Source organism: Phasianus colchicus, chromosome 2, assembly GCF_987193195.1.
Source record: "Phasianus colchicus chromosome 2, bPhaCol1.hap1.1, whole genome shotgun sequence".
In the NCBI taxonomy this organism is placed as follows: domain Eukaryota; kingdom Metazoa; phylum Chordata; class Aves; order Galliformes; family Phasianidae; genus Phasianus; species Phasianus colchicus.
In genome coordinates, this window is record NC_143437.1 from 21,878,553 (window position 1) to 21,904,208 (window position 25,656).

Consider the following 25,656-nt stretch of genomic DNA (forward strand, 5'->3'; position numbering starts at 1 on the left):
GCTGTGGAGGGTCTGGAACACAAGTCTTACAGGAAGGACCTGAAGGGGAGCTGGGATTGCTTAGTCTGGAGAAGAGGAGGCTCAGGGCAGATATTATTGCTCTATACAACTGCCTAAAAGGAGATGGTGGTGAGTGGGGATCAGTATTTTCTCCTGGGTAACAGTGAAATGATGAGAGGGAATGGCCTCAAGTTGCACCAGGGGAGATTCAGGTTGGATATTAGGAAACATTTCTTCTCAGAAATAGACATGATGCACTGGCACAGGCTGTCCAGGGATGTGGTGAAGTCACCATCCTGGAGGTGTTCAAGAAATATGCAGGTGTGGTAATGAGTGACGTGGTCGACAGGCATGAGGATAATGGGCTGAGAGCCGGATATGGTGATCTTAGAGGCCTTTCCCAACTCTAATGTGCCTATGAAAACTGCTGCAACAAACCCCAAGGCCCACTGCTGGAGCAGATGAGGGAGCAGATACCCGAGAAAACCAGGGTGAAGAGCCATTTGGTTGCCTACCTGTGCCATATGTGCAGAAAAGGCCCATCAAGACCAGAGAGTGTGCTGAAGTAACATCCAGTTAGGCGCCGTGCTGCCTGCTTAAGCCTACTTAGGTGAGGGAACACAGCCCACAGCCTACACTGTGAAAGGCCCAAGAGCAGTGGGAAAGCAGAGTCCAATTTTGTGGCAGTCCGGAAGTGAGACAAGGTGAGAAGGCTGCCAAAGGGCACCATCAGCTGCTCCCTCAGCTGCAGGCTGGTGGGAGCCCACTAACAGCCACACATGTGATCAGAGCTACTCATAGAACAGCTGAAAACTCACTTTCATGTCTAATTCTTTCCCAGCTGCCTTCTCATCACAGAATCACGGAATGGTTTGGGTTGGAAAGGACCTTAAAGCCCACCAATCCCAACTCCCTGCCATGGACAGGACTGCCCCCCCAGCAAAGGCTGCGCAAGGACCCATCCAACCTGGCCGTGAGTGCCTCCAGGGATGGGGAACACACAGCAGCCTTCCAGATTGCATTCACTTAGTCAGAGTGGGCTGGCAAGTATGGACAACTGTTCCCATGTGCAGAGGAAAGAAACTGGAGGATATGGATGGGAGCCTAATACGGAGGCACCGAGTGGGCCTCAGGCCCTAATCTTTCTTATATGTACCCAACAAGCACGTGAAGCTGTTTCTCCTGCCAGTGGCACCTCTTATGCAATGTACTTTGTTCTTTCAATTTTGTTCTTACATGGAGTAATTTTTCCTCTGCTCAATTCTGCCAACGTCAGCATTCTGTTTATCATTGCAGTCCCACTTCTTAGAATAATTGCAAACAACCAATTTCTAGTAATGCAACACTCTCAATTTTCACATGACCACCTTGCTATCAACTGCCTACAGCAAATCAGAGCCTATACAAACAAATCAAGACTCATTTCATTTATTTCAGACACGTTTTCAAGAATCCAGTAGATTCCTTAATCTCACATACACACTGTCACTTCCTCCACCAGTAAATCCATGAAAATTAACAGAAATATCTTTAACCTAAATGAAACAAATAATAAATAAATAAAATAGTCTGAAGTAATAACTGAAAAATAAACAAATTCAAAATGCACATCAGAACCTTTTCACAGTGAGTATTTCACCTCTAGAATAATTTAGGTACAGGTGTAATGGACCTGTGATCACCTGTTGTCTTTAACTCGGGAGAAAACTAAGAAGTGCTGTAACTTAAGCAGAGTTAAAGATGTTGGGTCAAAGTTAATGTAACAGGGTATTTGAACGTCGTTATGCATAACCCTTTCCTGAATTTATATCTAAGTCTAACTACCAGCACTAGCCTGGGGTAATAGGTCTTCCTGTTATAATCTTGCTTTTTTAAAAAAAAATTTTTTGGGGGGGAAAAACCTGCAAGATGCATAAGACGAGACCTTCATATATATAGGGTTTGGGAGACCCCTCTCAACCATGGAGTAGAGTTTTTTATCAAACTTTCAGAAAGATAATTTAGAGATATGGCTTGCTAGCTCAAAACAACAGCTCATAGCCCTCGATACTTAGTTTGACAAGTGTCTCAGGGGGAGCACTGCTTACCTTAAATCATTTGAAATGTGATTTGTACATGTGATTCTTCTTCTGTGCTCCTGCAGTCATTATTTTATCACATTGAGATCAAGGCACTTTGACACAGAAGAATGTAAACTTCAGTTATTTTACTTCTTTACTTCTCTGAAACAGGCTGGCAACAGTTTAAGGTGAAAGAAATTACAGCTGATGGTCCACAAAACAAATTGTTCCACTAAATATGTACTATTTAAAAGGAAAAATTCTGACATTCCCAGTTAAGATTATTCATTTAAGAGGTACACCGTCAGTGTAAATCATCACTAGGCAGCTGTTAACAATATACAAGAGAGAACATTTTGGGTGTAGAACTTTCCTGCCAGAGGAAAATATTGTGGAAGGTATGGTGGAACATAAAACCCTATCACTGTTGAAATGGCTGACAAAACACTCAAATACTTTGAGAGGGTCCACATCTGCTTATTCTGCAACAAGTTATTTACAAGCTGAATAGAAAAATCCTGCACAGAAAACTGGCTGTAGGCAAGCTAAACAGTTTCTCTGATTAATTGTAATTAAGACAGAATTAAATCACAAACCTCCTAGGTTGCCTTTGTTATATTTCTTTGCTACTTCCATCTACACAAAGTATGTTAATATTAAGCTAACAGAATTTTTTATTCTTGTTTTATTCAGGTTAATATTTATTCAGATAATCAGTTTAAAAAACATTTTTTTTTTAATTAAGAACTATAAAAAAGTGTCCAAAGAACTACACTCTCTTTCCTGCTTTCTTCTAACTTAATAACATCTCCTCAAAGCTCATACAGTAATGCCTTGTAATTTAGTAAACAAGAGGAAGTTTTCCTGGTCCTTAAACATAGCAAGTGCTCTTACTAAAAGCTGCAGCTTGATGATGAGTAGTGTTTGGTTTTTTTTACCCATTTACTTTTGCTTTGTAGCTGTGAGAGAACTTTTACAAAAGCCAGTTCCTTTCATGTCATTTATTTCCTTGCAAAATATAATCCACAGCAAATAAAACAAACGAGCATTTAAATCCTTTCAGTTACTGCACTTTTCAATACTGTAAAGTAGGTGGGAAAACTTCAGTCAGAAAACATGGGTTAGTTGGAACATATCCCCTTTAAATCCCTTAGGACTTTTGCAGTAAAAAGACTTAATTGGGATTGTAATTTTTTATTTAATTATTTTTTAAGTTTATAGAAACCATCATACCAAAAAACAGAGTAAATGCTCAAATCTAACATACAAATCTACAAGCTACCCCTGTGGAAACAATGACCTTGGATTCAGTATCATTAGCCAGCAGGCCAGTGAACTTATTTCAGCTAGTGATCTTGTTCTACCAGTACCAGAGATGACTTTGAGATGGCAAAGCACGTAAAATATTAATCTGTAAACTTTGTGAAGTGCTTTCTAAAATGTGAAGTGGCCCCCCATTTACAAGCTATTATTTAATAAATACTGTATTATAAAAGTGTCATAAAGGTATTTTACAAGCAGTTATTAATGCCTTTGCTTCAGGCTGAATCTGTAAGAAGTCACCGAGCAACCAGTTGTTATGGAATGCTGTTTGGCAATAATTTTTGTAACACAACTTGCCAATATTTTATTTCAGAGAAGTGACAAGCTGTTGGCCTCTACAGCTCTAGTGCTGATGGTCCAAAAGCCAACTATTTTGGTCATTACTGAAGTTTTCAGCCTTTGAGAAAGAAAGCAATGGCAAGAAAAATAAAGGCATTAAGTACTCGATCATACCCTCTCTTCTTTTAGACTATAATCACCAGTTGTGCCATTGAATGGAGATGGACACAAGGGCATTTAAAATTCTTTTGTATTTAAATATTCAAGACCTTCTTGCTGGAATTGAGTAGTTGGTGCTGTAAGGAGGAGGACTAACTGGAAATGCCATTCAGCACAAAGTAGTTCAGCTCTTCCTTCAGAATGGGCTTCTGGACACACAATATTTGCTTTTCTGGAGGGCACAATGCCTCACACAGTATTCTTAAATAAAGAAAGTTTCAGTGGCACCAGACTAGTAACATTGAAGGATAAGCTTCATGTGCCTGTCAGCAATATGCAGTTGCTCTCTTTATAACAGTTGTCATGTAAAAGATAACTGTTTTCTCTATCAAAATGATCCATTACCTGACATGAATACAAGAGCAGGAGTCTCTACGTATCATACTAATCTTCCATGCTCTGATGATTTCAAGTATTATTAGCTTTAAAACAGAAGAGTTTACCGATGTCCAACAACAAACTGTAATGCTGGTATATTGCTCTGTCAGCTGTGCTAAATCTGGTCTCAATACCAGTGTCAACATCCAACATGATCGGGTGCAACAGCCACACACTACTTCAGTCAATTCTGTGGCTTTCTGTGGAAGTACGTGCAGATCTTCCTCATGGAAACTGAAGTGGTTACAGCCTATAAAAAAAAACAAAAACAACAAGAAATGTTTCTGAGTTAACGGTTTGTATGCTGTATAATTCTTAAAGTCTCCCCTCCATCACTGCTCCAGTTTGTTTTGCTTCTTAAATAAGACAGTAAATGAAAGGTTCTTTACTGTAATCTGTTTCTCTCACAGATAAGAAGCTTACTACCTACAGGAAACACTGTCTAAAAACTAGGTTTGTCTGACTGCAGCTCCACCTTCCCTACCACAGATATCAGGGCTGTGGATCTCCGAGATGCAATGGACCAATGAGTGCTGCTGGGCACCTTGACAAGCTTCACTGAGGCCACTGAGCTCCCAAAATTTGAGCTAGAATATACTTTGTGGGAGAGATAATTTTTGTATGGTAATCACTCTCTGGGGCAAATCTTTGTCTTATGTTTAAGCAGGTTACTGTCTGTAAATCACAAGCACTTCCAAGTTTTCTTGGTACCACTACAAGATGAAGAGTTCAACTGCTGTAACCCAAGGTGTGGTGGTTTGCACACTTCACATCTTGTAGAAGTGCTGAAGGAGATGTGAGATATTTCAGCAAAATAAGCCTTAAACATGGCAACAACTGCTAGGATCAAATATTCACTTGAAAGTATAATGAAAATATGACAATTGAAAATTTACTTGGAAAATACTGAAATAATATTCAAAGATGCTTTAGGACCAAGAGCCCAGTTTCAGAGTTTAGTTTGTTTTTTAAATGTGCAATTTCTCAGTATGTGTGTTAAATCCTCAAGCCCTCGTGCCAACTTTTGTAGCTGCTTTATGAGCTTATCGTTCAGATCCTAGGATGAGCTCAGTGACAGGTTTCTCGTATATCAAAACTAAGATTATGTAGGTCAAATCCCACCCTCTGACTCCTCTGCGATTCCTTTGTTTTCTGTTAGTTTTCAGTAGAAAGAACTGGAGGCATTATTTAGCTCATGGTTTTAACATGGGTAAAAAACTGTTTTGCTGCTTGGGCTAGAATAAAATGTAACTCTTTCTTCCAATGCTGAAGCAGCTTTTCAATAATATAAACATGCAGATGTGACACTGAACAGTAGATCTGCCAGGAAAGGTGCTGTCATTATTGTGCTTCTCAGAGAAGAGCTGTATTTCAGAAGACAGCCACATCCTTCAAACATCCAGCTGGGAACTATGAGGATTTCTTAGTTCCTGTGTGCTCTAAGTCCTTTTCAAAGGAGGTACGAGACCATCTTAAGAATTCTCCTCCTGCATGGAGGGGATTAGTATACTGCAGCATTAATATACCTAGATTATTAGGTGAGAGATCATATCTCTTGCCCATAATCAAAGAGAACAGACAATTCTCCAAATGTTTGAGTAAGAGGGATCTGACCATGTAGAAAGGGGACAGTGGTAGCGAGGGATAACTTCTTTCATTACCACTGTCCCTGATCATCCTACTTACAGTTTTCGGTGAGGTGGTCACTACTGCAGCCTCTTGACGTTTTGCGCTGGAGTTGGAAGATGATGGGGGGCTGCCAGCTTTGCCAGTCCGTAGCTTCTCTCCCAGAGCAGACAGCCAGTTTTTCCTTTCTGGTGAACTATTCTCTTTATCTACTACATCTGAGTCTCTCTCGCAGGGAGACTGCAAAACAAGAGGGGGAGTTTGAGTGCCGGATGGATTAACAAGGCTTCCAGGAAAAGAAAGCTCTTTTGGGCTGTGGCTCGAGTCTTCATTATCCAAGTCAGCCAGACTTAGAGAGCCCTCATCACAAGCTCTTTGGCCTGCAGCCAAGTGACATAAATTTAGCTTGGACTTCTTAGCCACACGGTCCAGTTCAGTCACACAGCTACAGGCCTGCAGACACTTCTGCCCTGCTTCATCTTCCTTGCTGCAGTCCAGCCTTCTCTTGGCACGCTTCTCAGCCTGTGAGTATTGTGCTTTAGGAGTGCTAGGTGTTTCCAGGAGACTTTGTGTGACTTCTGCCAGGGCTTTTCTAGGAGAAGGTGTCTTTTTCCCTACTTCTGGGGAAGAGCATGAAGTCCTGGCAATCCAGTGTTTAATGGACATTTTGGAGGAAGGCACCAGTTTGGGAGAAGCACGTGGGCTGGTTCCACTCAGCTTTGCTGGTGTACAGACTGTGGCCATTTGAGTTTTGAGAGAGACTGTTGGAGTGTTTGTAGAAAGAGGAAGGTCTCCAGAATAACTGGGAGCACAGGCAGCTGGACGCGGTGAGGAAGCACATGGGTTGCTCACTGAGAAGGCCTTGGCAGGAGTATTCTGTGGGCTGGCTGAACGTCCTAATGGAGCAAAAATAAGCAGTCTAATGAGGAACACAGAGCAGCAGATTAAAGACAGCCCTTTCATAAATATCTGTCCCAGCTAGGATATTAATTCAGTGCTGGCCCTGATTCTCAGATACACCTTGCTGAATTAGATTGCATGGATGTTTCTTTTATCACTTAAACTGACACAAGTCCTCCTTAGAATCCTGTATCGCTTGGCTAAGTATAACACAGTACATTGGTACATTAATGTCTGACTTTTATTCCTTCTATGATTAGAACCCTTACTTAAGCTGCAACTGAGGGACTAATGGATAGAAAAAACAGATATTGAATCTTCTAAGTTATCTAGCCTTGCTGGCAGCTTTGCAATAGCTCAGTCCAGACAGCTCTGTTTTGGGAAGCTGCCTGAAAACAAGGCTGGCTTTCTATCTGCAGCTGGTCAGCCTATCTGCCCAATCTTTAACAGTTTCATGATTGAATGAAGGGACAAAGGTACTGCAAGCAGGTCCCATAGCTAATTACACCAGGAAAGCTTTATTCTGCAATGCCATACCATATGAACAGTGCTCCTAATCAAGTGTTAATAATTGCAATTTTTTAAGATTAAAAAAAATGAGAATGGGAAAGTATATGCTTTCACCTTCTTGTCTTTTTGATGGAGTATTTTCCGCAGTGTTATATTAGGACAAAGATGGTAGTTATTTACCACACCCAATGACATGTGAGAAATTCTTCACCTCTCCAGCAAGAAAATTTAAATTCCCATGAAAATAAAAATCTGTCACTGGGCTTCTTTAAAACAAATGATCCCCAGACAAATATGTCACAATGGCATTGGAGCTCACTAGACAAGCTGTTAAAATCCCCTGCTTTTAAAGAAGAAGCTTCTGAAAACCCAGCTTATTAAAACAGTAGTCATAGGTAGCTTTACACCTGAGACCTCACCGAGGACCTTAACAGTAACAGTGGGAATCACATATAGCAAAGATCTCAGTCTGCAGCAATATTAGAGAATTATTTTATTTATGGGACCCTCCAACAGAGACACATCAACAGGTCTCTTAGATGCCTGCTTTCTCTTTCATCTAACTTGGGGTGATGCAATTAAGTAGGATAGCATATTAATTACTCCAAGCATTTCCACTCCTGAGCAAGAGAGCTCTGACTGTTTTCTATTTTCCAAAGGCTTAAACTGAACTCCTAAGTTTCAACATTAGCTGCTGTAAAGTACTTCATTAGGACAATGAGAAATCTAGTGTGAATAACCTGCCATTTTCTTTAGGATGTTGGGCTGTCTCACAAATAACATGTCAAGTGAACACCTACATGACTCTTTGATGCCATAATAAGCCTCTTTTGATCCTTCCTTTTATTACATTATCTAGCCCTTTAAAATAAAGGGCTGATGCATGAGAGAAAAAGGAATATGACACCGTATTAATTGATCCCACTACAAATCACCTTAAAGCAAAGAGAGAATTAAAGGCTCCTTCCCAGACAAAATGTGCTACTTCATAATAACTTATTTCAACTTGGACTAAGAGAAAATCACTGCCAAGATTGGGTCTCTTAATCTTCACTTTAATGAGCACTTACAGAACAATAATATCTCAGTTGGGGAACCCAATGTATTTTCAAAATTAAGCTCCTAGAGGTAGAAGAAAAGAAGCAAGCTCAGCAGTTCTCATTCTCTAATGACCATCTACAAATCCGTACAGCAGAAATGTGGCATGACCAGCTGGGTTTGAGCACTCTCAATCCTATACCAGTGTGAATACTACACTTTGGAGACCCTGGATAACAGAAAAAGCTGTTATGAGAGCTGGAGGGGCAAAATGCAAACTAGTTACATCCCCAAACTTAAAAGAAGGAAGATGAACATGAAGCTTTTTTGTAACTGCATACATTATTCAGGCTTCTGCTGAGCCAGCCTCAAGCTGTTTCCCTTCATGCTGCCACTCCACGTAGCATTGCGTGTTTCTGCATACTGTAAACATCTGCAGTCAAACTGCATAACACCAATGCAGATATTTCCCACCTTCTCTGCTGCAAATTCTCTAGAATGGGATTATGAATCTCCAGATATAAGAGTCATGAATTTTCCATGTGCAGGCCTGCTCCAGAAATTTGGTTACACAAAAGCATAGAGAAAGTACTGCTAATTAGGGAAACCACAGAATCAGTTTCCAAAGAAAAGGAAACTCTGCTTCCTATACTTCATAATATAGGTCAACAGTTAATGCACATCCTCAGCTTCACAATTCATTTCACACAAATGGGTGGAAAACTACCTAGATGTCATCCCAGCAGGTCTGAAATACTACTTAGTTGTCAGCTCTGAATCAATCTCTGCAGATAACTCCTATATTCTAACAGCACGTGCTTGTGTTCAAGAGCCAAGGTCAGCAGGAAGCCTGCTGTTGTGTTTGCAGTGTCTGTGTACTTCCTTTTTCCTCCTGTGTTGCTTTAATGCATCAAGAACCAGGAGAAATAAGCTATTCTTCCAGTATAATTGCCGAAGCTGACTTGTAAAGTTTTAGCATACAAATCACTTTAGATTTCAGACTTCTACACTAGACTCACATTTACTTCTCTTTTGCAGAAATTAATACACAAAGTGTACTTCTCAGCCCCCTCTGAAGCAATGTGAATGCACACACAAACCATATACCACCTACAGAGCAGAGCTGGCACTCTCCCTGCTATTGTCTTGCAAACTTCCTGCAAGACTGTTACTCACTGGCAAAAGGTTAGATGTAATATTATCCAATTAGTGGGATTTGGAGACCTTCAGCCTTTATTTGTGTTAGCCAAAGTAAAATTCATTCAGAGGGTGGCTAGAAAAGATAGGTAGAATAGAGGAACTCACATCAACAGCTGCTGGAAAGCTATTGTATTACAAGTTTCAAAGTCACACTACAGAGAAGCTCTTCTTATTTCTCTTTGTCAGGGTTATTCGCCTCTCACCCACCTTACTGTAACAAAATGTAAGTTTCAGGCAAGTCAAAGTAACACTACAGCGCAGGATTCCTTTCTTTTCGCTGGGGTACTGCCCAGTGAGCTGCTCCTCTTCCAGCAGCAATTCACAATGAAGGCTTCACTACAGGCATCTAGCTGAATTTTCCTGCTGGCAGCTCTTTAGATGTATTATCATGAACTTGACCAACCTTAGACATTCCTAAACATGGCAGAGCCGTGATCTGCCTGCTAGCTGTGAGAACATGCTGGATGGTTTGTCTGATCACCTAGGCTGTGTAGAAAACTAATGCATCTGAATTGATGGACATGATTTATCAATGTTGGAACATTAAGATCACATTGTGATTTTCTACACGCATTTTTGAAGTACTTCCACTAACTGCCATTTGTCTGCATGGACAGTCAGTTACAATGAGATGTAAAATTAATAGCAGCAGCAAAGAATGCTGTCCACAGTTTAACAACTGGGCAGGAGAAAAAAAATTCAGAGTTCCCACGCTGTGCCATCAGCCCTTTACAGGGTAAAATATGAAACTGGAAAAAGAACATGATCTTACTTCTCTCAGTTACCATTTGATATGAAAAAATATGACTTGCTGCTACAGCTAACGATCAAATCATTTTTAGCTGGAGCTGTAAGAATGCAACTGTGAAGCAGGTGATTCTGGCTTCCAGCTCCACTGGCTGAAGAAGTCCATGCACACATGACATCTCCTTTGGCCGTTCAATTATCAAACACTGCTGATGCCCACTGAAGACCTGGCTGCCTGACAAGTTATATTAATAAATATTTACTTTGCAAGCTGGTCATGCACACTTCAGCATACTGTAAGCTATTTCAGCCAGCTCATCTTGGTGGTAGTAGAAGTATTTACAAGTAGAAGTGTTTGGCTGGCTTTATGAACTATTGCCTAATATGAAAAAATAGAAGACTAGGACAAGCCAAAGGATTTCGCTGGTGAGCAGCCAAATTTCAGAAGCCATGCTGCAGAGCAAGATATCACAGGGGCCTTACCTGCTCCACCCTGTTCTTCCGATTTCTTCTGTGTGACCCAGCCCACCAACTTGGCTTTGTTGGACACTGACTTTTCCTCCTCAGGACAATGTTGTAGGCGCCAGATCCTTACGGTGTTGTCATCAGAGCATGTGGCAATCTACAATATAAATGCATTTGGGGAATGGCCTAGGCACATTCTGTGGGTCACAGGCCAAATGAGCTAGGACAGCTACACCCAGCACACCATGCCAACATGTATGCACGGCGAAATCTGGTTGAGGAGGATACAAGATTTGCCTGCTAAACAAACAGAATAACCCAACTCTATTCCACTACTGTACCACAGACAAGTGTTTGCTTTGAAGGGGAAATCAAATCTTATAGGGAAATCCCAGTCACCAGTAACCATATGCTTTGTACAGCTCTGTAACAGAGAACAGCCTGCTCAGGAAGGGCCAGTGCATGTTTTGCAATTTCCATTGCTCAGTAGCTAAAAGTAGCCATGCTGCTTCTTGCACCTGCACCTCTGTCTGTCTGTTATTCAGGACCTTTTCTGCCTGGGGACAAACTTTCACAACCATAGAGAAGGTGACATTGGAAGGCTGTTGCATTAGCCTTAGGCGCTATCTCTACAGACTCAGATGTCAGCAGTATCTGGCAGAGAAACCAACCCTGCTGGAAACATTCGCCTAGATTCCTGCTGTGGCTTCATGTGTTCCAAAATGATCCGTGCAATCTATTTCAAACAAGGAGTAGCATCTAATCTTCTCTTGTACAGCTCTCTTTGTACAGGTTATCTGGTGACTCACATGGGAATCATCAGCAAGAAGGAAATGCTGTGGCTGAAGATCACAGTAATCTTGGATAGGAAAGTACCTCTACTGTGACCTCTGTGACACCAATATCACGCTCACAGAAAGCAACTTGGCCTCTCAAATCATTCAAAGCAGCTTCTTGACCTTTCTTAGCACAGTGTCTTCACTTTCTTCACACCTCACGATCTGTACTGTGACTAACTAATTTTTATCTGTGTTAGTATAGATTTTAAAGGCTGTATTGGTCCGCATTTCCAAACTATGATCAGGACTTTAGGTCACACAGACAACAGATTTCATCTAAAATGCCAATTCACATACCATTGTGCATTCTACATAGCTAAAACAATTATCCTTGTTTGCCTGCAAGACTCCCACTCTCCTACATTGTGTAAAGCTTTTCTGAAGACCTGGTGCTGCAGTGAAAGCTGGGCAAAGTGTCCGATTTGCTTAATAACACTGAAGTGCAAGGAACTATTATTAGGGTACTGTCTAGGATTAATTAGGATTACTTCTCATTTTGATCTAATCAATCATTTAAACCAACATCCTCCTGCAATTCCCTTCCTTCTAATGATACTTGGAGTATTATTACTGACAATTTCACTATGAATTTTTGGATGTATATGCAAATATTTGTTAGGAAAACAGTTCTGAGTATAAGAACAGTCATGAGGGAAGATTCTACATGATTTTTGAAGAGCATACGTCTTACCACTCTCTACCAGACTGGTAGATAGATCAGTGGTCAGGCAGTTATGTATGGAACCACAAAGCAAGCTTTTGGCTTTTGAAAGATTCAGTGAAATGGTTTCACAACTTTGCCTCTCACAGGTAGTAAGACAAGCTCTAATCAGAAGTCTTTGTTCATTTACAGTTTGCTAGGTCTTATCAAATAGCCCAAATTATTAAAGAATAATGAAGAAGTTCTGATATATTCATGTAACAAGTTTGGTTCACTGCCCTAAAAAAGTGAGCATGTTTGGAAATTATTAATTAAGAACTTCCTCCCAAATAAACTAACATTGCTGTAATTTTGAAAGGCAAATGTTGCCATAGCACATCTGTTGTTTCACAGTGAAGAAAGTTTTCCAGAAAACAAACCTTGGTGAAGTCTGAAGGACACCAAGCAATGGAGGTAACCTCTTGAGAATGGCCAACAAGGATCCGTGGAGGCAGGCTGGGTTCAGAAACCTTATAGAAAAATAAGTACAAAATCAGAAGATCACACACCACTAAGAAAACCTTCACAATCCACCTGTGAGGCATACAAGACAGATCACAGAATCATAGAATCATTAAGGTTGGAAAAGACCACAAAGATCATCCAGTCTAACCATCAACCCATCACCACCATGCCCACTAAACCACGTCCCTCAGTGCCACAAATGATAAATCCAATTGTCTTCTGCCTACAGTCACAGTCCAGTGCTGCTGAGAGGCAAACCCAGACCTCCATCCCTATTCCTAACTTCAAGGACTTCTTTCTGGCACTGGATGCCTAGAGTGGTGTCGTACCCTCTTTGGGAGACACCACAGCTCTACAACTGTACAAAGGCAAGATTTTCTGTAGGACTGAATGCCTCAAAGCCTCAAAGCAAGGGAACACTTTCAAAGGGATGGTGTTAATAAGGATGGCTATTCCATGACTGTTCAGTAGCCCATGTAGAACAAGTCCATAGTTTCACTTCAGCACTTCATGGACTACCAGAGATATCCTAACACTCCTTCTTCCTCAAAACACATCTCCACATTTCATACTGTTGGCAATTTTTTCTTAGAGACAAGGACTTACAGGGCTCTAAAGATCTGTTCACATTCTACTGCTAAAGGTGAAGCAGCTGGTCAGCAATGAGATGCACGGACTTGCCTGCAAACACTTGTTTAATTTCTGCTGCACATGGGATTTCTGCCAGAGCTGTCAGCACAGCACACTGTGTGAAGTGGTATCTCTGTCTCTGCTAGGTAAGATGCTTAAAAGTTTGGGAAGATCATACTCTGAATGAGAGTAGGTAAATATATTCAGCTGCTATTTTAAAAACAACCCTAAAACAAATGGTTTAAAAATAAAGAACAACAACAACAAAGTCTAATATATGAATACTTACTGACTTCAGAACTGGTGGCTGCCAATCAAGTGAGCCAGAGAGCACCTAAGAGTTGATTAAAAAGTTCCCTAAAGCACACGTGCTCATTAAACTTGGGTCCTTTTCTCTTTTACCCTTCATAGAAATCTTTTTCATTATTCTTGTTAATCTTTATTATTATTACTCTTCAATTACAGCTTGTGTAAGTGACAGATACAACAGAAGCTCAAGCATTAGGTAGCACATGGAAGAAAATATATACACACATACACACACGCATGCAGATTATATCCAAGTTAAGCATGCTTTCAGCAGAGAATCCGTTCCAGATCAATGAGTCACCATTTTCAATGTGACATTATATGGGGGATTTATAAGGGGGATTTGCATACATGACTAAGTGAATGAACAGATCCTTTACTGTGTGGGAAAAGGAGTAGACGTTACATACAGGTTTCAAAGAGAGATGCAAAACATCAGGGAAGGCTTCTGATTTACACACATGTTTTTTCTCGTGGAACCCCTCCTACAACAACCTGCATAAATATAATTGAATATCCAGCTTCTGCATCTTCAACTTTTTCTATATAAACAGGTTCATCATAACTGGCTATGTTTTCTTTTTCCTGGCATTGCACAGGCAATCGCTGATTAAATATCCACTAACTGCTTTGTTCAGAACATTCCCATCTCTGACAAAATATGTAATGCCATAGAAACTAAATCCCTATTTAGGGAATAAGTGACAGAGGTGCAGAGAACATCTTTGTTTATATTTAATAGCAGTGTTGCACTGCACACAGAACAGTTTAGTAGTCACTGACTGCTAAAGGAAAGCAGAGGAAGAGAATTCCTCCAGCTGGGCCAAGTTGATGTTACACTGCATTAGTATAAATTAAGCCAGTTACACTCAACTTACCATTTTGTGAACCAAAGGATGGTGTGTTCATTAGAGTATGAGGGAGGAGGAGGCTAAATGACACCACCCATCATTGGGTGCTAGAAAAAAAATGCATTTGGAAGACCTTTGTATTTCCTTATGTCCTTGGGATGCCAAAGTATTTAGAGTCCAGAAACCTTCATTTTTAGCCTTCCTTTCTAAAGAATGGAGGCTTCTGCAATAAGAGATTCTATGATTCTAAGAGGATCATCAGAGGATTCAGAGGATAATGGAACTACGGAAGTCCAAGTCTATAAAGCTTGTTTTAATTACCAGGGAGGTAGCTCATTTAGGTACCATTTTACAGAGAATAACTTCTCTGCTCCCAGGCTTTTACAGTCTTAGAGTTGTTTAAGAGCCAGTTCATTAATCAACAGAGTAGTAATTAAAACAACCAACATAATAAAGTGAGCTTTTATTGTCTGAAAGTGATGTTATATGTCAAAGCAGACAGAAACAGTATCCTCGTCAGCAATACCTTCTAGCCACAGTATTCCTTGGGAATTGCTGACCCAAGTGCAAATTGGCATTGCTTACAAAGTTCCTCAAAGAAATAATCTGGGTAGACAATGTCTAGTTTTGTTTTTCTTTCCTCAGCAAGGACTTGGTCTGCCTTTCATGCTTCTCTGGATATGGAAAGTTAGCACACTTCTTTGAGTTCTTTCCAATATTACCTGCTAATTACTTGTGAAATATCTAAGCACGTATTTTCAGTGCACAGTAAATCCTCATCCCAGAGAATGTACATGTGTTCCAGTGTCACTAAAATCTGCCAACATTTAAAACAAATTAAGAAGGCTTTGAATATGGCAGATCAGAAAAATAGACTGAGTTTTGCTGAAAGTCCCACTTCCTAACATGACTATGGAATTAAAAGTGATTATCTGATGATTTACTTAATAAATATTCAATATGATCTGTCACCCATACATGATAGAAATAGACAACTCATACGAAGCAAATGCATTTAAATGTATTTGCTTAAACTTTGAGATGGTACAGTGTCCTTGAATGCTCTTGACCCAGTTCCAGCCTGCTTTCCACTAAAAGTGCCAAAACACGTGAGTGCAGAATGCACAGCCCAAGTTTGCATAGGTATTTTTGCTGAACTCACACTGAAGTGAGAAAGGCTAAAATTACACTGCCTGACGTGGGACTGGCCATGTTGCTGCACCCTGCTCCTTCTGGGTAAGCAACCTAGCTGCTTACAAGAAGCGTTCGCAGAAACAAAGGGACTACATGCTCAAATCACGATCAGAGTAGGGAGACTCACTGCCCTCAGAGCTTTGTATTGTACTTTCAAACACATCATGAAAAGAATAACCAAGTCAGCGTTTCTTGGAATTACCCTAAACCTGAAATAATCAGTCACCTGTGAATTCTGTTTATTCTACTTGAGATAAGAAGTCCACTTTATTGCCGAATGGCTGTAGACTATGCAGAACAGAACTTGAAGCATGCCTTATTCTGAGGTCCCTGCTATTAACTTTGTGACATTTGCATTTCCTGCACGTCAGTGCAAGATGCCAAGTGACTAAGCCTCTCAGCTGTCAGACAGTGCTTTGGAATTTTGCTGAAGGCTCTGGCTGAGCTCTTGCTATAATACAAAGGCTTTAACTACTGTAAATTTAGTATGAAAAAAGTTAAGTCTGAAGCAAGAGCTAGAAAAAAGGAGGAGGAGAAGAGTGCCCTTTAAATACTTAAAATTTAAGTTTTTTCTAATGTAATCCATTGCTAAATATGAATCAAGAACTGTCTACTTGCTATAGCCACCTAAATCAACAGGATCAAAAGAAGATTGTACTGCCCATTAAAACCAGATTAAGATCAGCAACTTGCAATAACCGGCAATGATGAGAGACATATTGATGGCAGGAGGTTAGCTCTATTTTACATTAAATAGTTAGATCTAGCCTTGACAGCACACTCTGGGCACAACATGCCAGGATCTAACCCTGCACTACATTAAGCAGGAGTGAAGGCTGGGAGTGCCCTGTGTGAACATGAAAAGCAAATGAAACCAAAGAGCTGAGCAGATCTGGGCAGCCAGCCTGAGGCTACACACTTGGGTTTCTCCCAAATGTCTCACCTTCCAGATGTACGCGTTGCAGTCACTTGAGCCACTAACCAGGAACTGGTCATCTGGGCTAATACTGGATTTGATGTAAAAGGTAGAATTCTGGTGTCCGCTGAAAACCGCCACTGTGAGAAAAAACAATGAAAATAAAAACAGTACTCAACACACAGCTGTGGGTGTTGGTTGCATAAGCAGGGCTGATCTGACAGGCTTTTCCTGCCTAGCCATGTATATTCTAGAGAAAGCGGTTGTACTGCTTCCTTGCTATAGGGCTGGGAGCTCCAGCTGGCAGGCAGCAGGAGGCATCACTCAATAGGAGCCCTTTGCATCTCCCTGCATGAAGCAGGTTTACCCAAAAGGTTCTCTTCACAGCATTATTAAGATGTGTTAGGTTTATTAAAGCTTCAGCTCCACTCATATCACAACCAGGCCAAGGCATCACCTGGGCTACCCTTTGCTGTTCTTCCCACTTCCACCAGCCAGCCCCACTGTGTTAACAAGGACAGTCGCACAGAAAGCTTCCACTGAAGAAACCAAGGCTACTCCTTTCCCCTGCTGCCAGCCTCGTTGTCAGCCAAACGTATTCCATGTCAGCTACACTCGTCAATCATCTATATTTAACGTCCCAGTAACACTTCACCTCGAGCCTCCAAATAGCTCCTGCTCTTCCTATTGCAAGCACCGGAAGAGTCAATGGCCAATGCAGGAGCTGAACGTGCATCTGGAGCACTTGGCCACGCTACACCCAGCCTTCTTATCAGGGTGGAAAGGGCAACTTTCCTGATTTAGCACCACGTGGGGCTGGCACGCCCTTGGCCAGCCCTGGCACAAAGCACTCAGAAGCAGGGACACCGTGAATACTGTAGGCTCCACGAGCAGTTAGCAGTCGGTTCGACGAATTTTAGTCTCTTTTCCATCATGATTTTGACAAAGGTGACCCACAGACTGGAGAACACATGGTTGCCTTTGGCTTTCTTTGAAACCTTGTGAGACTCCACAACGTACTTTGATTTTAACGTGCAGCTCTTTCCTCGCAGTGGTTACAGGCAAATCCTATTACTGAAGGATTTCCTCGCAGCCCTCTTCCAACTAACACTGTTGTCCCATTAGATCGGAGCAGCTGCCATCTGGGTCCAGCCCAGCGAGTCAGGAGGCCCAGTGTCCTCCCAGCAGCTCACCCCAGCCATAGGTCCGTGCTGCCCTCTGCAGGAGGGCCAGCTCACTGATCCCCTGCCAGTTCCCCAAAAGTCCTGCGTTTTTCAGGCAGCTTGATAAAATGAAGTTTCTGTCCAGGTTTTATTTGCTAACTTGTTGACACTAGTCAGCAGAAGATGACAGCTAAATGTAGAAATAAGTGGCAGGGTGGCCTAGACTTCAGAGAGAAACTGTTCTTGGAAATCATAAAATATCCCAAGTTGGAAAGGATCTATAGCAATCGTCAAGGCCAACTCTCAGCTCCATACAAGAACATTCAGAAATATCAGAAACATCTCAGATCTTATGCCTGAGAGTGTTGTCCAAATGCCCCCTGAATTCCTGCAGCTTGGGGCGGTGCTCACTGCCCTGGGCAGCCTGTTCTGTGCCCACCGCCCTCTGGTGCAGACCCTGTCCCTCACCCCCAGATGCCCTCCCCTGGCACAGCTCCATGCCGTTCCCTCAGCCCTGTCGCTGTCACACAGAGCAGAGCTCAGCGCTGCCCTCCGCTCCCTGTGAGGAGCAGCAGCCGCCATCAGGCCTCTCCTCAGCTTCTCTGCTCTGGGCTGAGCAAACCCAGGGACTTCAGCCACTTCTCACACGCTCCAGACTCTTCCCCATCTTTGCAACCCTCCTTTTGAAGAGGGACAGACCAGGGGAGTATTTCCACATCTCAGCAGCAGCACACAGGGTTTAAATCAACAGCTGACCTACTAATATATAATACTTGCACTGCTTCTCCACTTTGGCAACATCTCCACCCAATTGACTGCTTTCCTGAAGAGCATACAGAAGAACACATTGTTCATTTAATTTCAATTAACTGGAAGACTGAGAAAAGGCAATGGAAACTAAATCATATGTCTGTCTGGAACGCATTTAATAAGATTGGCTGCTTTCTGAGAAGCAGCCATTGGCCTATGACAAAGAAGTTTTAGTGCACCAAAGTCTGCAAACCATCTTGCTGATGTAAAGGTCACAGACACAGAGCTGAAGGAATCTAAAAAGCTGGAAAAAGACAAAGCATCTCCACTACTTGCTGGGGATGCTTTCTCCCTGAAACTGCCACAAAAAATTAAATTTAAAAGACACCTTAAAATATCTCAGTATAGTCTAAGAGGTGATCCCTCTTTAGCTCTGATTCAGAGCTAAAATCCTAAGAGATCAGACTGAAAGATTAAAAACTGCTACAAGCAGGCAGTGAAACTTATCTTTCTATGTTCCATAATATCTCATTAGCAATGCTAGTTATCAGTCCATAACACAGTCCTCATCTCTGAGCTGCCTGGCAAAACTGCTCCACCAGGGTTCCAGCAAGTGCTGTGAGCACCTAAGGCTGGGAGCAAGCTATTTGCACCTATGCCATCACATTGCTCGCAGCTCTTACAGTGCTCTTTTCCCTGCTGATCAAGACCAAGTTTGAAGCAGGGGTCCATGCCCATACAAAGCTACTGCAAGCCAGCTGCTTGATTTTAGTAGATACCTACTCCTGTGGATGAACTCAGAAACCTTATTGTATGCAATACTATTTTTACGGGTTATTTCCTCAGATATCATTCTCACCTGGAAAGGTCTTTAAACTTGTCATGTTGAACATGTAGATACTGTCATCAGTGCAGTTAGCAAACAGATTAGCACCAGTGGAATCCAACACCAGACTAGAATATCCTAGCAACAAAGCGAGAAGTTATTCCCAATAAATAACTCTGTCAAAACATTTTGGAAAACAGGCATTGTCAAAGAAATGTCAAGAGAGGGAAATTTGGAAAGGATCTCTGTCACATAGGAGATTGTCATTGGAAAGATCACTTGTTTGCTGGAACACTTGCTGGAGAACAAAAGTTTTTAGCACAACATTGACATTTTCTCATGAGTGCTATTCAGAGAGAATTCTCAACTTCAGAGCAGGCAAACAACTTATTTGATAGTTTTGAGTGGATATCAGTAACATCCAATTGTAGAAGCAGAGTTTAAAAATACACATAAATCCTCATGTTTGGTGGTGTTGATGGCTTACACCATCTGCTGATTTGCTGATGATTTAAGTTAAAGCAGAATCTTTCCCTGTTGGCAAGTTATTTCATAGTCAGCTACTTGAAAATTTCCCTCATGTTCTTGGGACTAATACTGACCATTACTACATCAAGATGGTTATTAAACAAGTCATGAACAATTACTGTGTTTTACTGTAAGGTGCCAGGTACAAAGTAAGAGCAATACAAACAGTAACACTATCATTTTTATACCAAACAGTTTAAAGTATTGCTCTGCTCTCAAAGACCATGATGTAAAAATCCATCCTTTCTGTTGCCTTTGCAAGATACAGTGCAAATAGAGTTGAACTATCCAACAACTTACCAAGTTTGCGAGTGCTGGTTCCAGGATAGAAAAAAGACTTGAAAGGCACAGGATCCTGCCGGCAAGCAGTATAGTTCTTGCGCAAGTCCCACACTTTGATCACACTGAAATATATGAGCATGGGTGTCTACAACTTGCAAAAAGTCAAACCTTCTTTTGCAGTGCAGACAGAGCCTTCTAAATGCACAGGAAGACTGGTTGCTCATTAATAAGGAATGCCCAGTGATGGCACAACGGGGCAAGAGTAGAGCAGAGATGTGCTGACAGCACAATTGTTCTGCTGAGCAGCATTGTTTTGTGTAACTAACACAACACAAAACACAAGCCCACAAGCCAACTTTCCTCAACTAGTAAAAGGACATAACAAGGATGCCTTTATATTCTGTTTTTTAAGATGAAGCTCTTTGAGTTTTCTCTTGCTCTCTAGGAGCAAGCCTCTATCATGAACCATGGGATGGAGAGTCAGTATTACGTGTCTCAGAAAGGCTCTGACCACAATGAAACCTGCTATATAATCAAGGCCTGAAAGACTAATTTCTGTGCTAAACAGCAAGACATTTTCCTGAGCTCCAAGATGCTGCAACAGATCTGGCATCTAAAAGAATGCCTCCTTTGTAACTCGACACACCATTTTCTCAAGCACATCCGCACAAATTTAAGGCCCCAATCTTCCCCTCACAACCCAAAACAGCTCCTTGTCTAACAATAGTCTGCTTACTTGCCATCTAACAGGTCCATGAAAATAAACACAGATGATAGGAACTGTTCTCACACTGCCCCATAGCTAATGACACTAAAATGAATATTTACCATTTAGGCACAATTTGTTCCAGCACAACAATCTTGGGTAAGGAAGGAAAGAACTAATCAGGCAGCAAGTTCTGTTAACTTTACCTAATACTAGGGCTGCCCCAAAAGTAATGCATTCTATTTATTATGTTAGCCCATGATGTCAGAGGAGGAGGTTAGAGTCTAAATGATGGATGTGAGCACAGTGAAGCAGTAGGAGGTATGTTTCAGCAGTGGCAACGGTAATAGAGGTCACCTCTACTGGTGCAGATACTTGGTGCAGATGGGCACAGCATGCAGTATCCTGCTCATCACTGGGAAAAATGCATAGCTAATGGTGGTGACTATGTTGGAAAGCAGTGTTTTGTAGCTGAGAATTTGCTCACTGATTACAAATAGTGTGACTGTGCTCCACATACCTGTTACAGTTTTCATGAAAATAAATAGGAGGCATTACTTTTGGAGCAAGCTATGTAGTAATTGTAGCTTTGTGATCTTAGGAAAAAAAAAAATCTCCCAATCTTTCTGTGTCACTAAGAAAAACAGGCAGGAAAGCACAGAAAAGCAGGCATCTTCCTTCCTTACCCATCAACAGCTCCCGCAGAGATAAGAGTATGCTCATCTTGAAGCAGCACCACAGTTACACTCTGCTGGAAATCCTTGAGGAGAGAAAAAGGAACTTTGTTTCATTTCAAGGTCAGCAGCATCTTGCTGCTAAGTTGAAGGCCAAGTGAATATCGAGGACACCATCTCTCAGCCAATCTACACTTCTCTTGCCCATAGGCCAGACTGAGTTTTGCTATAGAATTAGCCTTAGCTTCTTGGGCTCCCTCCTGCCAGAGTTTGCTTTGTGTTTCCCCAGCAAGCTGCTCACTGCAGGCAAGAGAAGGTGAAATACCAGATTTCACTTAGGAGACAATAAACCTTTAACCCTGCTTAGCAATGTGGTTAAAGGACCTACAGGGAGTGGTCAGCATAAGATTACACCTCACAGGTCAGAGATAAGAGAGTTCCATCAGAGGGTTTAATAGATGAAATAAGAGATCTTATTCAGGAGAGGCTGCTGTTTATGTGGTCACGTTTGGGAGGTGCACTGTGGAGGGACTAAGAAGGGAAAGGAAGGAAAAAAAATTGGAACCTTTCCTTCTCACCCTTCGAAAACAGAAATATTAGCCACTCCTTTTCTCTCTGGAAAAAAAAAAAAGATGTATTTTCACATGGCATTTACACAAAGACGGCTCTGATAGCATGTGAGTAATTAGACAACAATGTCTAAAATTAGCCAGAGCAAGTGACCATGACACAAAAATCTAGCTCTGCAAAGACAAATTGGAGTGTTTACAGAATTCAAGCCAAATATTTCTCACTGCAATTACTTAGGAAGGCCACTATGCATAACACTGTCCTCAGAGCAGAGGCCTCTGTTCTGCCTGTCTTCCTGGCACCTACCACCAAGGGAGCAAGTCCTCTCAGGTTCTGCCTCTTCTTCCTCAGCTTGGAAGGAGTTTGCTTGTCAACCACGTTGTGTGCTCCGCTGATTTGATTCACTTGCCTGTAAAATCCATCTGAAAGACAAATACATATAAATTGTTAGTCTTCTACACCTATTTAATTTTGCCAACATTTTCACGTAACAGGCAGCAGCTTGGAATAAATCCCAAAAAAGCAGCTGAGACAAGCTTTTAAAATCAGTAATGTGTTCTGAAAACATCAACTGCTACTTGTGTACAAAAATTATGAGAACACATTCCAGAAAACTGCTGGTGGCAGGAAACTGAAAGTACGAGATCATGAGCTGACTGGTGAGGGAGAAGCTCCAGAAGCAGAAGAGTAGAACAATCACCCTGCACTTAGACTTTCCCACAACACCTTCAGTTGCTCCCAGGACTCTCAGGACAATCTCCTTTCTTCCTTCCTATACTGGTAGGAAACTTTTCAGCTTTGATTACCTCCTCCCCACCACCAATGGCTCTGAGTGAATTGGTCTCACCCAGCCCATCTGAGTGCTGTCCTACACAATGATGTGTTTTGTACACCTCTCTTTAACAATACACAGGGCGTTATCAGGGCAACATAGACATCAAGCTGCCAGTCTGAGACAACTGCAAAGTGAAAAAACATGTTAAACAGTCTAACCTATTCTAGCTATTCCATACTCTCACTGCACTAAGGCAGTCCCTGATTACCTGATAATCTTCTTACCAAAGTATTGCTTATGCTGTAATCAAAAGCAATACTCCAATAAGTACATTGGAGCACTATTTCTATATGAGCTATGGAGCTTTATTAATACTTATCTGAAAGTTCAATTACCTTTCTTGTTGCATCTGGTGTCCCAAACCATGATGTTTCCATCTCTGCCTCCAGTACAGAAAACAGCTGAGAAAGAGAGAGCTATTAATTCTCAAAAGTTGAGAAACTGAATCCAGCATAATGCCATCTGCGTGCCCCTAGAACTACTATGACCAGGCCTTTGGTGCTTTCTGACTAGTTTCCTTGTGGTCTTTCCTTAGTGCAATCATAGGAAAAAATTGTTTACAAAGAGTATTCCCAGGTTTGTAAGTAAGGTCTAAATGACTTCAATGCCATGTCTTAAAATTGCCTAAGATCAGAGATTTGCAGACATCATCAGATCACTGCAAGGTTACAACGTTGGTTAGGTTGCTGCTCAGCCCACCTGTGCTATGTGCAACCAACAGATTCCAGAGCCCTTTTTTAGCCCCATAAGGGTAGAAGTGGTAGTGGGAAAGAAGAAGGAAAAAAAAAAGACAGGAGGGAACGCCAACATTTACCTTTCTCAAACCTAGAAAAAGCAACTGACTTGAGGCTACACTGATGACCTTTGCATATGCCAAGCAGCTCCCCAGCTCTCACGTCCCACACCTTGGCTGTCTGATCTCCTGAAGCAGTGACCTTCAGAGGAAAGAATAAAAAGCTTTTGTCATATTCTGCACATCACTGCCAAAGCATTAAGAATAAACTTAGATAGGAAAAGGCTTCTTACAATCCTGTGCTCTCCAGGTACCCAGGCAAGGTCAAACACAGCATTTGAGTGAGCCTGCCATTCTGACAAGAGAACAAAAGCCAAAATTAGTTCAGTGCACGTGTTCAGTTCAGCAGGATGGTATTTTGCAAGAGGCTAATGAACATCAGACATCAGAAGCTGAAAACAGTTTACTTGTTAGCAGCTTCCCTGAGGCATGGCAAACACACAACCACTCATCTCCCATTGCTTTTGTAAGAGCACACTCATATGGCTGCTTTGTAAACAGGACTCTGCAAAGCATGAAAAGATGCAAGTACTTCCCAGATTAAGTTTAAACAGCCTGCATAAAGTTTTCTTTGGTTCCACCACATCCCATACTTGTCACTTCAAATGAAGATCATATACTTACCCTTAGAGATCAGTTTGGTGGTATTTTGAGCTTCAGTATCATACAGTCTGACAAATCCTTCTTCATTTGCAACTGCCAATATGTGCTCAAAATTTGGGGCTGTAAAGAAATTTGAAATGTCTATTACAAGGCTGATCCACAGTTGTGCCTCTTCCCTTTGTGAGGGGAGTACAGGCACTTTAAGTGGGGCGCACACCAAACTGATAGCTGTAAAAAAAAAAAATAGCATTTACACAGCGATTTCCACTCTCAAAATGCAGAAATTTTGCAAATTGCCAAGCATTTCTTTCTAGACACTCCATTCTGAAACTGTTGTGTATGGGAAATAGAGTGGGTCGAGGAGCAACTTCTAAGACAGTGCCCTCTTTCAACAGCATTGGTGACAGCTCCTTTCCTCCTGTACATCTTTATGACCTATCCTCTTGGATGTTTTCCAAGTGCTTTCCTTGGATGTGAGATAGGGGAGCAGAAAGCTGCCTTGGAGAAAGGCATTTACAGTCTGATTGTTGGGTGGTACCGCGTGGAGCCAGTGCTTGTACTCGACGATTCTTATGGGTCCTTTGCAATTTGGGACAGTCTGCAATTCTGTAATAACCCCACAGCATAACCAGAATACAGCACACCAAAGTTCTACCCCTAAGGTCTCCAAGACCCAACATATAGGACGTGGAGGCACACGTTCACTGTTACCAGCTCACACTAACACTGAACCCTGCCAACAGATCTTGAAACATTCAACAGAAACGAGTTTACAGAGGGACCCACACACCGCGGCATCCCGGCATGTGGCCGTACCTGCAGAAAAGCTGCAGCCGAAGGGAGGGACGGGCATTCCGATTTCTCCGTAGGAGAGATGATCATCTTCCCGGCTGCACTTATAGCCGTCCAAGAGATGCTGCAGGGGAAGCGGTGAAGACTGACCTGAAACGAGACAAACGGACAGTGTCCGCACCGAACTCTGCGATCCGGGAGGCGAAGGGCCCGGGTGCCGCACACTCCGCTCCCAGCTGCGGTGCGGGCTTCCCGCACGGCAGCTCCCATTGTGCGGTACACGCGGTACTCACGGTGCCCGGCGGCGCGGCGGAGCAGCGCGCGGCACAGCATGGCCAAGAGCCCGCGGACCGGCGGAGCGCTACCAAACTCCCGCCACCGACCGACCCGCCAAACGCATCTCTGCTCCCTCATTGGACGACGGGTGCGCGCCGCACCGCCCTCTCTCCGCTCGGATTGGGCGGTGGAAGAGAGGCGGGGGCCCC

General features: G+C 42.1%; 1 protein-coding gene across 1 annotated transcript; it reads right to left on the reverse strand.

The window, feature by feature from the left end:
- Positions 1 to 1,177: 1,177 nt before the first annotated feature.
- On the reverse strand, positions 1,178 to 25,570 carry DTL (denticleless E3 ubiquitin protein ligase adapter). The gene is made up of 15 exons (XM_031595452.2): positions 25,465 to 25,570; positions 25,196 to 25,321; positions 24,401 to 24,499; positions 24,010 to 24,071; positions 23,798 to 23,918; positions 23,319 to 23,384; positions 22,455 to 22,570; positions 21,591 to 21,664; positions 20,217 to 20,320; positions 19,422 to 19,526; positions 16,677 to 16,789; positions 12,665 to 12,754; positions 10,764 to 10,902; positions 5,946 to 6,781; positions 1,178 to 4,509 (listed from the first exon to the last, which is right to left on the reverse strand). Exons 1-15 carry the CDS (start codon positions 25,502 to 25,504, stop codon positions 4,444 to 4,446), a joined length of 2,157 nt encoding a protein of 718 aa, XP_031451312.2. The 5' UTR covers positions 25,505 to 25,570; the 3' UTR covers positions 1,178 to 4,443.
- Positions 25,571 to 25,656: the final 86 nt, after the last annotated feature.